Genomic DNA, 14,250 nt, shown 5'->3' with positions numbered 1-14,250 from the left:
ACCGGGCACCCTCTCTAATCTTATTGAGTTACCCCCTTGGCAACAAGAAACAGCAAAAAAAAAAAACTTTTACCCACAAAACCAGGTTCACCTAAATTATGGCATTTGGCTGCCAGACTACATGGTCCCGTTTAGAAAGATAACACTAGTGAAAAATTAGTGAGAGCATTGGGAGAATGCGCTGCAACACACACACACATACATACACAGAATTGGGAGATTGAGCTGCTACTGGATTTAGCTCATCTTATTCATGTGTTACTGATTAGATGTACACTACCATTCAAAAGTTTGGAGTCACTTTGAAATGTACTTGTTTTCATCATTAATGTTGTAAATGACTGTTGAAGAAAGGAATGGTTGATCTTTAATGCAATATCTACATAAGTATACAAATGCCCATTATCAGTAACCATTCATTCACTGTTCCAAAGGCACATTCTGTTTACTAATCCGATATTATTTTAAAAGGCTAACTGAGAAAACATTGGAGAACCCGCAATTATCTAAGCACATAATGTAATCTAAAAACTGCTGCCCTGATTTAAAAAAACAACAACAATGCAATTGATCTCAGCTGGTATTCCTTCCTACTGTAACTATCACCGTCCCGTTTGCTGTGACATCCTAGTGTGATAAGCTCTTTTATGAGCCGCATGGAAGCTGGCAAAGTGGGGCAAAAGTGAGTTTGCTGTCAGTTTTATTGGACCTGTCTGCTCTCACTGATCTAATCAACAGGATACAGCTTTACACAATAAAAGGTTTTGCCTGCAAAACCTCTACTTCTACTTCACTGTTTCTATCTACGTTTATATATGTTATCTATGTTTATATCTACATGGGTCAGCTTTACAAGACCTACAATAAAATACATGTGAACTCACACGTGACTGTTTTTATCTCAAGCAAGCAGGTCAAGTTTTTGTTAAGCAGGTCAAGTTTTTATGTCAACAACCAGGAAACTGCTTATGGAACTAATGCTCAACTGTAATCAAGAAACTTTTTATTATATACTTATATAACTGGTATACTTGTAGTAACGGTCTATGCATTAGTACAACACCTAACGGTCTTTAAATTAATCTCATACACCTAAAGTCTTGCAGTCATAATATATAATATCCATTAAATCAGTTCCAAAGTAGCGTTTCGACAGACCAGAGCATAGCAACATTGTGACTGAAAATCTTTGAATGGGAGACAAGGTTGGCTAAGTTGGATGTATCATATATAAACAGTAAATAATAAGAGGCTTTCGCAATGTTCAGCTCTAGAGAGGGCACATGTAACAAGCATCTCTCCTATAGTGAGATCTTGTTGCTACACACCAATGCTGATGAATTTTAAAACGAAATTGTCTACTGTCTTTTTTTTTCCAAAGTATATTCTCACAAAAGATGAAACAATAAATGATGTTAAACTGCCAGTATGCATGAAGTATGTCCCCACACTTGTTTAGTGCCTGTACTGTAATCATTCTGTGCTTCGGATAGTCATACTGCCCCCTATTGGCCATTGTCTGGAATTGTCATATATGTCTTTTGACCAGTGTACACAAAGACATTCTTGGACAACACTGTAGTTCACTGTAGTGATTAAACATAATGAGACATAATAGAAAACAACAGTTAGGTAGTTAAAGTACAGAGTACATTGAACACACTTTTTGACTTGTAATCATACTGTTTCAGGTCATACTAATGGCTGATACAGCGGGAGATCACAGAGAAAAGATAACAGCAGTTAGGTTGTTAAAGAACAGAGTACATTGAACGCACTTGTGACTTGTTGTAATCATACTGTTTCAGGTCAGAAAAGATAACAGCGAGCTTGTCTTTGCATGAATGTAATTTAATTTGTGTTATTTCATGACACAACCTGTGCATGTTGTCAGAGTACAACCTCAGCATTTCAGTTATTGCACAAAGATCACAATGTCTCTGCTCCTGTTCTGAGTTTGGAAAGCTTGGTGGAAGTGAGACGGTGTGTACAGCACGTTAGGCGCTTTAGGCATTCAGAAGAGCGCCATAGACTCGTGGAACGTCTCTCGGCCAATCAGAAACAAAGAAATAGTTCCATAGAACCCCATTGTTGTATAACATCCTTTATTCAAAGCTTAACAGTGTCTCTGCGTGGCTGTGAATGATGTTGTTATGCAAAGGGAACCAGGAGGAGTGAAGCAGCACAATCCTACCACCCAGCTTTAGTTGCTTGCACTGAGGCACACTAAGGAAACATCTTCATAAAGAGAATGGCATCAAACCCTTGATGTGTCAGTTGACAAAAATAAATGTAGGCTGAGAACCTCAAGCCACAACACAGCAACAGATCCATTCAACAGAGCGAAGCATTATTGCAATGCATGATGGACCATTTGATTACATTTGACTAATGTTAGTCTTTCCCTTTCCTTAGAAATGCATCTGAAAGACTTAACGAGAGCACCGTGACATGTGTTTATGAGTTTAGTCTTTACGTGATGTAAGGGTGTTTTTAAGAGGATGGAGGATGGAGTTTGGCAATCCTTAAGTGCCATCCGGTTTGATGATGATAAAATGAAAATAAAAAATAAAAAAAACACAGGTTGCTTGCAGAGATATAATGAAAAGAGTAGTTGTGTGAGACCAGACTTAAGTGCTAGAACATCAGCAAGGTTGTGTCTCCCAGCCAGGCCACAGGTCCCTTTTTGTACACAGTGACAGTCCTCTCCCATCTAGTGGCCTGCCTTCAGAGACAACCTATCTTGGTAGCAAAAAGTATGCAAACATGCAGTGCTTATTGGGGTACCTCCCCCACGACTGACAGATGACCAGACCATGTTCTTGTCCTGGCAACAGATGTCCCATTTCAAAGCTGCTATGAGGTGGTCACATCAGAGGTCTTGTAGATATGCTCAATTGTAGAGAGGCTATATATTGTCTCCCCTATGGAGGTTGTGGTTTCATGTTGCCTTATTTGTCTCCAGGGTCATTTTCAGAGGGAAGAACCCATTTGATTTCGTATCGGCTGTGGATCAAGAGGGGATGGATCCAGGATTGTTTTTTTTTTTTCCCTTGATGTAACATTGCGACAGGGAGCTTGGCCTTTGCGGAGGTCTGCACTCTCCTAGTGTCCTTACAGCTCATCTTTCACATCAAACACGGATCCCATCGACTGATGGCCATGCGCCTCTGCAGGAATATGATAATATGTGCATCTCTGGGGTAAATACCTCCTGTCAAACATGGCACCTAAGATACCAATAACCAACCTCCCACACAGCACCAAGACTTGATGATATGGGACGTGTCTCTTGTGGATTATGAATCTTTGAGTCTTTTTTTTCCAAAAGCGCGATTGATTGAATGAGTCTGCGTATAAGTTCTCTTGCACTGTTACTGCGTTGCCCGGGCTCAGTGAGAGGCGTGCTGTGAGCTTGTCTACCTTCTCAGCACTCATGTGCTAGAACTGAGTCAAAGGGTCCACTGGCTCAAGGTCGGAGCCCAGGCAGAGAGCAAGCATCATTGCTGGGCAAGCAGGGCACTCCGGTTGGCCTTCATCTTCTCCAGGCGTTTGGACAGGTGATTGTTGCTGGCCTCCAGCTCATCGATGCGGTCCAGTGCTGACCGCAGCTACAGAACAAGAGAAAAGACGGTGAGGTGAGCTGTGTTATAAGTTGAGCTCATAGATAGATAGATAGATAGATAGATTCATCATCCCAAGGGACATTTTAGCTGTGCTATAAGGGTGAGCTGTGCTATAGGGTGAGCTGTGCTATAGGGTGAGGTGTGTTATAGGGTGAGCTGTGTTATAGGGTCAGCTGTGTTATAGGGTGAGGTGTGCTATAGGGTGAGCTGTGGGCAGTGTTTTTCAACCACTGTGCCGGGGCACACTAGTGTGCCGTGAGAGATCATCAGGTGTGCCGCAGAAAATTACCCAAATGTCACTCACTGATCCAGAAAAGCAACTGTTGCATCAAATAATTTATAACCACATATAATCTCATTGATTGTATGATTGCACTATTTGTGGTATGCAGGCATTGTACAACGGGGGCCCCATATCCAGTATTCACAGAATCATCACATATCCAGTTCATAACAACAATTAAATTAGATATAGTCAACTACAAATGAAACAGAGGGCGCTTGTTTTATTGAGCAGGTCTTGCATAGAAGCCATAATACAAGGATACAAGGATACAAGGAAGTTTATTGTCACATGCATATAGTTACTGGAAGTAAGAAATGCAGTGAAATTATGTCTGGTGTCAGCCTATTTGTGCAAAGTGTGGGGGGTAAAAGTGCAGTAGAAGAGGGTTTAGTAGATTAAGTGGCAAGGGCTGCATAAGAAAGGTGAGGGAGGATTGAATTGGGGGGGCACCAACAAGGAGCACCCAAGAGCAACAGGGGCAAGGAAAACTCCCTTACCAAGGAAGAAACCTTGGGCAGATCCACGGCTCAAGGGGCTAACCCAACTGCCAGGGGTCTTGTGTGTGTGTTGGGGGGATGACAGGGGAGATGGGATAGTGTGCTGTGTATGTGGGGAGAGGGCAGTGTGCAATATGTGTGTTGGAGAAGCTTCCTCATGAGACAATGTGCTGTATTGGGGACAGTGTGCTGTAAGTATGTTGGGGATGTGTGTTGGAGAAGCTGCCTGATGAAATAATGTGCTGTGTATGTAGGGGAGAAGGGGAGGGCAGTGTACTGCAAGTAATAATAAGTAATAAGGCCATATCTGTGTATTATTTGAAATTTTAGGCTATGGTATGTTTATTTTTTCTTCACACAGGATGTTAGTGTGCTGTGGGACATTTTAAGTGTCAAAAGTGTGCCGTGGCACAAAAAAGGTTGAAAAACACTGCTATAGGGTGAGCTGCGTTATAGGGTGCGGTGTGTTTGTGTTATAGGGTGAGCTTAGTTATAGGTGAGAAGGGATGGTTGGGTTTGGCTTATTGGCAGCAGGCCCTCATGTATTAACACCTTGGGTCATTTTGACCATTTAAAAATAAATAAAATTACTTTGTTTTAATAAAAAACAGTCCTGCTGGTTGAATATAGAGTTTAAAATCTAAGGGTCAAAATGACTGCTTTGGCAGTCCTAGTAGTTATAAAATGATTAGCGCCTCAAGTGTTAACAAGGCACAGGTGGAGTCTGATGTGTAGGTTTCTAATGTTACCTCTAGTGTTAACAAGGCACAGGTGGAGTCTGATGTGTAGGTTTCTAACATTACCTCTAGTGTTGACAAGGCACAGGTGGAGTCTGATGTGTAGGTTTCTAACGATACCTCTAGTGTTGACAAGGCACAGGTGGAGTCTGATGTGTAGGTTTCTAACATTACCTCTAGTGTTGACAAGGCACAGGTGGAGTCTGATGTTTGGGTGTCTAACGTTACCTCTAGTGTTAACAAGACACAGGTGGAGTCTGATGTGTGGGTGTCTAACGTTACCTCTAGTGTTAACAAGACACAGGTGGAGTCTGATGTGTGGGTGTCTAACGTTACCTCTAGTGTTAACAAGACACAGGTGGAGTCTGATGTGTGGGTGTCTAACGTTACCTCTAGTGTTAACAAGACACAGGTGGAGTCTGATGTGTGGGTGTCTAACGTTACCTCTAGTGTTAACAAGACACAGGTGGAGTCTGATGTGTGGGTGTCTAACGTTACCTCTCTCTGCAGCCTTCTCTTCTCCACCTTCAGCTCGTCCTCCACCTTCTCTGCGTTCTCAGACGCAGACTTATAACGGGTCACCTGGCCCTCGAGCCGTATGATCTACACAAGAAACACGAGAGCGTTTTGATCAACTAAACAGTCTCTACCATTTACACTGCATTGCTTTTGAAATACCTTATTAAAGAAGAGTATATTATTAAAACACACTAGAAATATGAACATAGAAAACAGAAAACACATTCATCCACATTGTATTGAGTATAGGAGCACTACAGTGCAGTTACACCCATTCAAACTCTAACAGTCATTAATTGTCATCCATCCCCATGACTGATTCCATTTCTCATAGTAAACCTGATGAGAGAGAGAGGACTAAACCTCACATTTTGCTCAAGGGCTGTGACCTCCTGCTCTGACTTGACCAGCTTGAATTTGAGGTCACTGATTTGTCGGTTAGCATCTCCTGTGGGATAAAAAACAGAGCAGAGCAGAGTGATTTCCATGTGTCCATGAACTGAAGCTGATGTTGACCGCATGCAAATGAAGTCTTGCATACATCTCTGAGGCGCTTTCATGCCTGTTTTGTTTTTGGATCACAGGCTGATTCCAATTTTCCATTTTGTCCTTGGGGTTGTTTCGTGTTCACATTTAGTGGAATAAAACTCCTAAACAAAACTCTATGCGCAATTTAAACTACTCTCACATTACGTACCACTCTAGACTTCAACTGGAAATTGGCCGAGACCACCTCTTCTGGGTAGTCTCGGTCCATTTGCTGTGTTTGTCTGAAACCGAATGGAATTGCTGTTTTGACACATATCCAAACAAACCAATCTTTTGGGGGGGAAAAGCTCTACATTTCGATTCAACTGCTCCTAAACAAGCCAGATGTGAAAGCACCCTAATACGACACCAGATGTCTTGTCTCTTACTCTGCAGGTCAAGGATGTGTGGGTCCATGCCATTCTGCAGAAGGTCCTCATCTGTGCCCGTTCCATCATCGGTGCCGTTCCTCTGAGTCTGATCCACCTGCGCTTTCAGTTTCCTCACCTGCAGAGGCACATTCACCCATCAAGACAGTTTAGCACTTAAAGGGGCTGTAATATCAATGATGGTCCCTTTAAATTAGGGACCCTGCTGTGTCAATGTACTTCCTCTAGGGGGCGTTGAGGCTCTGGAGATTATAAATGCCTTGAGACAGGTTGTTATTGATAAACAAATGCAATTTAACAAAAATGCAATCAGCCCAGTATGGTCTAAAAGTGCCTCACTAATACAGAATGTTACAAAGACATACAATATTTGACTCTCTATATGTTAATTTTTTGTGAAGCATTGTCACCACAACAAAAACCTGAGCCCACATCTTTATTAACATCTTCACATCTATACACAAACATCTATATGGAGAGAACTTTAAAATCCACTTGAAAGGGAAACAGCCAAGACGCCAACCTGAAGAACAAGGTAATGCACTAACAGCACAAAGTCCATTTTAATACCTTTCCTTCAAACTTACAACCTACAAAGGTAAAATAATACTTCAATTTTTCTGCGGAAACCCTCTCCATAGTAGCATAGACGTATAGTGATTTTTGAGCCTATTTACTTTGACGTTGCGAAGTTGCCCCTAAAGGCTATGCTGTATCCTATAGACCCTTTCAAGAGAGTTCCATTATCAGCATCATAGTTGGCCCCACAAGGCTTCCTTTTTAACATTCCATATGTTATCTTAATGCAGAGGAAGTAGATTGGGGCCCAAATAGAACGTTCAAGCATTGTTTTTGTTTTTATTGTTGAAAGGGTCTATATGCAATTCTGTTGTAAATGCTTATTATTTATGCATTATTCTTATTCTTATTCAAAGCTGCACTGATTGAGGTTGTTTTGGTGACAAACGGAAAATTTACATTTATTATCATCCACAAATAGGACCCAGGTTGTTGTAAGGCCGAAGTTTCCCTTTATGTTCACAGTAAGAATAAATACAAAGTCAGCTTGTTACATAATATAGTGTTAAACTTACCTGGTCCACTAAATTCTCTCTTTCTTCGACTAGCTTTCTTAGTCGAATCTCTGCAATAGATAGATGAAATCATTTCCATGCCCATTTCAATTCCATGCATTTCCATGCATTCTACAATAATCTCAACAAAACTTGGGCATGACGCTGTTTTAATGACAAATGTTTAATGTCATGTAAAGCACCGTAAAAAGTGCACTATATTTATTATTTTCATCTTGATGGTTTAATATGATAGTATACAACATATTGACAGTTCAGAGGCCTGATTACATGGGCTGAGGAACCCATTGAAGCATGCTAGATATCCATGTTTAAATGGCTTTAGTGTTCTCACAATCACAGAGCAACAGGCTGTGGACAGCTGAACTGTTCTCAGACGAGTCAGGTGCCAAGACAGAGACCAGCTCATGGTATAGCTAATGGTATAACCAGGGATGTAGTGGAGGCTAAACGCAAATAAAAAACACAGTTTACCCACCTCTGAAATTTCAGAAATAGAGTTTATCCACCACTTATTAGAGTTTATCCACCTCTCAAATAAATGTATTCACCAGTTGCAACTTTTAACATTCAAAAATCACACATTCACAATATGTACACTCATCAACACTCTAGGAACCATTTAATACCACTGGTATTGTTATAAACATTGGATAATAACCCCCGCCATCATCAAACATGTTCTGTATGCCTTTTTTGTAAAAATCTGATACCGCCTGGCGCAGTCCACCTCACCGAGATCACAGAATTCGTAGTTTACCCACCTCTTATTTTAACACTACATCCCTGGGTATAGCTCATGAAGATTTATGTAAACTAATAACAAAAATTGGAAATGGCAGAAGCATTCAAAAATATACATGTAGGCCTAATAGATGTAACAGTGAGACAGAGATTTTGAATGCCAGTGTTTTATATCTCAATGTTTTTATATGGCACATGACACAAATAAGTCATGTAACATGATCAATAGTGTGATCAATATCCAGAAAATAAGCACACATATGTTTGTCAAGATTGTACTTTATTTAGTTTGTCTCTGCATATCACTGAGACAGCACTTTGTTTGAGATATCACATGTATCCAATCAAATGCTATGAACGTAGTCAATATGGAATCATACATTTTTTTTTATTCAGAAAGGTCATCCAGATTCAAACATTTTATGGGATAGAAATGTATCCACAAATGTGATTAAGGCATGTTTCTGTCAGCGTCCTCTGAGACAGTATGAATTGTTAAATCCTGTCTGTTTTTAAATAAAATGTACATTCCTGAGTCTGTATGTTTTTAAATAAAATGTACATTCCATCAGCACACACACACCGGTACACAGCAGGATCATGTAGCAAGAGTGAAGGTAAACCAAGACTAAAACCAAGAGTAAGAGCTGCACTGTTTCACATATCATCTGCATTTACACTGTAAATCTGATTAGGAGGGATTAAGGGACTACAGTATGAGACTATGACAAGCGGCAGTCTTCTTTCCGTTTGACACCTTTCCGTTTGATCTTGAACTTTTTCTTCTTGAATGCTTTTCCAGTGAAACCATCCTTGATAATCTCTTCTACAGGCTCTACAGGGATAGCGACAGCTGAACCTGTAAGATCCTGTGCTTGGTCAAATTCAAAGTCCAGTTGAGTAGCCAGCACACAACTCTGTAGAAATTTCAAATCGTCCTGACTGTCCTCCAGTGCTTCGGCCCCTCTCACAATGGGGATCTCTTCCTCTGTGCTTTCTGTCTGGATAGAGGCAGTCGTCATCTCCTCCTCTGCCGTCTCCTCTGCACCTCCTCCTCTCCTAGTGGTTACTTCAATGTGGGGTGAGGAGGTGGCGTCAGTCGACTCGCCTGCACAGAGAACAGAGCCAGACCCCTGGACAGAGGTAGTCTCCTCAGAGGTAGTCTCATCCACACTGTCCTCTCTCCCAGCAGCTACCTGGATGTGTGTTTGGGTGGAGGCGTCAGTCGACTCTTTTTCACAGCTAGAAGGGCCAGGCCTCTGACCGGGTGAAGAAACGGGCTTCTCTGCAACTTTGTTAAATTCCTCAGCTTTGTCCTCTGAGGATAAGCTCACAGGTGCTGACTGTGAATCAGCTCGATCATCTCCGCTGTCAGAGGTTGAACGTTCCTCTGTGTCAGCGAACTTGGACGTCACCTCGGGAAACGCAGATACCTCTCCCGTGGCGGCCCCGCTCTCATTCTGTGGTCGGCTCATGCTGTTGGCCACGGAGGAGGGCTCTGCAGCTGCAGCGATGATTTCATTCTCTGCAGGAGTGTCTTCAGTGAGAGATTTATCTGTGTGCGGTGAGCCCGCCGGCTCTCCCAGGTGTGCTAGCTCAGCTCCATCCTCTATTCCCCTGTTGTCCTCCACTCCCCCGAGTGGTGCATCTGCACGGAGTTCTGTCTCAGCACTCTCACTGTTTTCTTCATGATGACTGTGTTTGCAACTCCCCTCTCCAGGGATTACTACAGAGGCCATTTCTGCCTCTGGCATGTCATTTATTGTATCTTCACTAATAGTTCCTGTTGCAACGTCTATGTCAGTAAGTTGGGCATCAAAGGAGATTTCAGAGATAACCTCAGCACGTACAGGAGTCTCAGTCTTTGAGACAATCACATGTTCTGTTTTTCTGTTGTCCTCTTGGCTGCTCTCTACCTGCTCTATCAATACATTCATATGAGTGATGTCATGCAACTTTTCCTGTTTGAGAGCGATATCCATAGTAACCTCACCTGAGGTTCCACAGGGTCCTGTAGCCTTGGTGATTCCTGTCATAGTATGCTCCTCTGATGATGCATCCAGTCCAGATGGGATTTGTAGAGAGATGATGTCGACTGCTTTAGAAGTCAGAGTTTCTTCATCACACTCCACTAACTCTACATTGGCACCAGAGGTCTCTGATTGGTCTCTAACACTCTTCAGTGTGTCTTCACAGGCATCAGAGGTCTCTGATTGGTCTGTAACAGTCTTCAATGTGTCTTCACAGGCATCAGAGGTCTCTGATTGGTCTGTAACAGTCTTCAGTGTGTCTTCACAGGCATCAGAGGTCTCTGATTGGTCTGTAACAGTCTTCAGTGTGTCTTCACAGGCATCAGAGGTCTCTGATTGGTCTGTAACAGTCTTCAGTGTGTCTTCACAGGCATCAGAGGTCTCTAATTGGTCTGTAACAGTCTTCAGTGTGTTTTCAGTTTCAGTCAGACGGGCTGACACATCACCTTCTGCCTGCCACTCTGTACTGTTTTCACTCAAAGACACAATTTTAGATTCTCCAAGTGTCTCCACATCTGCACTACTGGAGTTATTAACGACGTCTAGAGCTGTATTCTCAGAGATGAGATGAGACTGTGACTGATCCTCTTCTGGTACTTTTTCATGGATGATGCAATGTTGCTGTAACTTGGCTTCATCCAGGGCTTCTAAAGCATCTTCTTCATTATTCATGCCGCTATCAGCATCTGCATCTGCCTGTGCCACTGCATCAGTATGGACTTCCACAGCGCTGGTTTCAGACACAGGGCCCTCTGTTTTGTCATCTAACTGGGGATTTATTCTGCCCTCACTTGGATATGGTGAGTTTTCATCTTCTGATATGGTCACCCTGCTGTCCTCAGGAGGACTCCCAACCTCATTAATGGATTCCATAAAGCCCTCTGCAGGCTCCACTTTGAGAGTGTCAGTAGCCTGACTATCTGAAAGCAGAGTATCTTCCTCACAAACTACCTCATGGTCAGGGCTGTGGGCTTCAGACGAGTAATTTGTGGAGACTTCAATTACGATCTCAAAGTTTTTGAGATCTGAACTCTCACCTGTCTGATCTTGTATGTCTTTACTAACAGCTGACAGGCCAGATTCACTCACTGGATCAGAACCTACCTCTATTCCAGGGTCTATGTATTCACTCTTCTCTTCCTTCGGGGGTTCTATGAGTTCATCTGTGGAATTTAACTGACTATCAGAAGTAGAAGACTCTACAGGTGTGTGTGTTGATTGTCTATCATTCTCAGTAACCGTGGCATCACTGACACAAGCAAAGCTTTCCCCTCTCTCCTCATTCGTCCTTTCAGGTTCAGATGTGTCTGTGTCAGGTTTGAGGTACTGAGAGTCTGTATGAGTGCTGATTCCTTCGTTATCATCAACATCTTCTGAGCCATATTCCACACGCATGTCTTCACCATCTTTTAGAATCACAGATGCACTCTGTACTTCAGCAGGATCTTGAACTTGATGGCTCTTTGTTTCTTGACAAGGAGGTGTTGCCATCTTTTGTGTGTCCTCCTCTTCTTCTCCAGCTTCTTCAGGGGTCTTCTCAGGCAGGAGGGCAGTCTGGTTGAATTGAGAAGATGAGGACTCTGCTACGCGGGCCTCCTCTGATACTCCTGCTTCTATTTGAGGAGTCTGGTGGTCATCTAAGCAGCCATCCTCCTCCTGTGTTATCTCAGGAATGATATCCAGATATATGCAAACTTGCCTAGAGTGATCCATGGAGTATGGACCTCTTCCTGAAAAACCATTAACAGAGCTTTGAAGAAACCAGGGTAACATATGACATTCATTTTTGATTGGCTTGTTTGAAAAGTCAGTGCATCACTCCATAGGTAAAATACATCTTGATCCTTTGATATCCAAAGATTAGGGAAAAACAATGTTTTCAAACATTTGAATGTGAAAAAAGTATGATTCGTAAAAGATAAAAGGTCTTCACCAATTCACATTGCAATAAAAGGGCATTCGTTGATGTTAGTAGTTGTGCATGTTGAATTACCTGAGGTACGTAACTACGTTGATTCCAGTGACGGAAGTTGGAACACGATAGAGTAAGTAATTAGTAAAGTAAAGTAAAGTAAAGTAAGTAAAGAATAAGTAATTTGACAATAAGAAAATAAGGGATTTGGTGAAATAAATGCTTTTGAGAAATTAAAAAAATGGTTATGTACAGAGAAAGTGCGATTAGAGAGATGAAATGGTACATCGGATCATGATCTCACCTAGTATGCTGTCGCTGTCCTGGGCCAGCTGGGAGGCAGACTCTGAGGTGACATGCCCGTCAATCACACTCTCTCCCGCGTCACCATTGGTTGTTGGCTCAGATGTGAGCGTTATCCCGTGTTTCTAAAGGGAGATGTGAAAAGGACTTAGTGAACACAGCACACAAATCTTCCACATGACACATACAATTCTTATATGACTCCTCTCCTTACAGCAGCTGGAAAAAGAGTGGTTGGTGTTTTTCTTTTCTGAGAAAAAGGTTAAAAATAATGAAAGGAAGCATATAAAAGTTTTGAATGCATTGATCTCATTTTGCACTGCATTCAACAGCAGTGGTGTGTGCACTGCGTCCATGCTGGCATGACCTGAGATGACCTCGTTTAGTGACCCCGTGTCTCTCTCCCTGACTCTTCTGAGCTGGGTGAGTACCTTCAGAGCATCCTGGAGCCTGAGCACCTGGTCCCTGAAGGCATTGCGCTCATCCCGCATCGAGTCTGAGTACTCCTTCTGCCTCTCTAAGGCCTGCGCCATACGGCATCATCGCCATCCCCAGAGAGGAAGGGAGGACAGGGGCACAGAGAGGAAAATGAGACAGAAAGAAGAAAAAAAGATGCACAAGGAAATGCAGGGAGAAGAATAAAAAGTGAAGAGGTTAGAAAGTTCCAGAAATGTTAATAATGCAGAAGTGAAGGTTAAGATAAAGACTTTTGGAGGTTTATTTCAGACTGCGTACCCCGATCTTTTTAAAATACAGACTTTTAGAGGTTTATTTCAGACTGCGTACCCCTATCTTTTTAAGATAAAGACTTTTAGAGGTTTATTTCAAAATGCGTACCCCTATCTTTTGAAGATATAGACTTTTAGAGGTTTATTTCAGACTGCGTACCCCGATCTTTTTAAAATACAGACTTTTAGAGGTTTATTTCAGACTGCGTACCCCGATCTTTTTAAAATACAGACTTTTAGAGGTTTATTTCAGACTGCGTACCCATATCTTTTTAAGATAAAGACTTAGAGGTTTATTTCAAAATGCGTACCCCTATCTTTTTAAGATACAGACTTTTAGAGGTTTATTTCGGACTGCGTACCCCGATCTTTTTAAGATAAAGACTTTTAGAGGTTTATTTCAGACTGCGTACCCCAATCTTTTTAAAATACAGACTTTTAGAGGTTTATTTCAGACTGCGTACCCCGATCTTTTTAAGATAAAGACTTTTAGAGGTTTATTTCAGACTGCGTACCCCGATCTTTTTAAGATAAAGACTTTTAGAGGTTTATTTCAGACTGCGTACCCCGATCTTTTTCTCCTTCCACTCCAGAGTCTCCTGGAGGTCAGAGATCTCTCTAACATAGTTGTGCTGCTTCAGGCGCAACTGCTGGGCCTCCTAGACGCCACAGAGGAAGGCAACAAGAGGAAGAGAGAGAGAGGAGGAGGAGGAGGAGGAAGAGAGAGAGAGGAGGAGGAGGAGGAAGTCATGTGAAAGAAAAACAAAGAGGGAAATTCAACATGCAGAGAAACAGAAAAAAAGAACTGATAAAATGGCTTTCTGTCAAAATAAATAGAATAGAATTCACATGCATCT

At 42.1% G+C, this 14,250-nt stretch overlaps 1 protein-coding gene across 11 annotated transcripts in view; it reads right to left on the bottom strand.

The window, feature by feature from the left end:
- Nucleotides 1–1,830: 1,830 nt before the first annotated feature.
- The window catches only part of lrrfip1b (leucine rich repeat (in FLII) interacting protein 1b), a 38,516-nt gene continuing 26,096 nt past the window's right edge, over nucleotides 1,831–14,250 (bottom strand). For 8 of the 11 annotated variants that reach the window (XM_048234616.1, XM_048234619.1, XM_048234621.1 and 5 more), the window contains 4 exons: nucleotides 13,960–14,052; nucleotides 13,097–13,189; nucleotides 12,667–12,790; nucleotides 8,684–12,180 (listed from right to left, as the gene is read on the bottom strand). In XM_048234616.1, the coding sequence (XP_048090573.1) occupies nucleotides 9,143–12,180; nucleotides 12,667–12,790; nucleotides 13,097–13,189; nucleotides 13,960–14,052 (3,348 nt within the window). In that variant the 3' untranslated portion in view covers nucleotides 8,684–9,142. Of the gene's footprint in view, nucleotides 3,612–5,644; nucleotides 5,750–6,033; nucleotides 6,114–6,582; nucleotides 6,701–7,676; nucleotides 7,727–8,683; nucleotides 12,181–12,666; nucleotides 12,791–13,096; nucleotides 13,190–13,959; nucleotides 14,053–14,250 lie in introns of those variants that run through there. The other 3 variants (XM_048234625.1, XM_048234626.1, XM_048234622.1) reach the window with 3 other exon arrangements.

This window comes from Alosa alosa, chromosome 23 (assembly GCF_017589495.1).
Source record: "Alosa alosa isolate M-15738 ecotype Scorff River chromosome 23, AALO_Geno_1.1, whole genome shotgun sequence".
Taxonomy (NCBI): Eukaryota; Metazoa; Chordata; class Actinopteri; order Clupeiformes; family Clupeidae; genus Alosa; species Alosa alosa.
The sequence above is the reverse complement of the archived record's forward strand: the minus strand, read 5'-3'. Positions and strand labels throughout refer to the sequence as shown.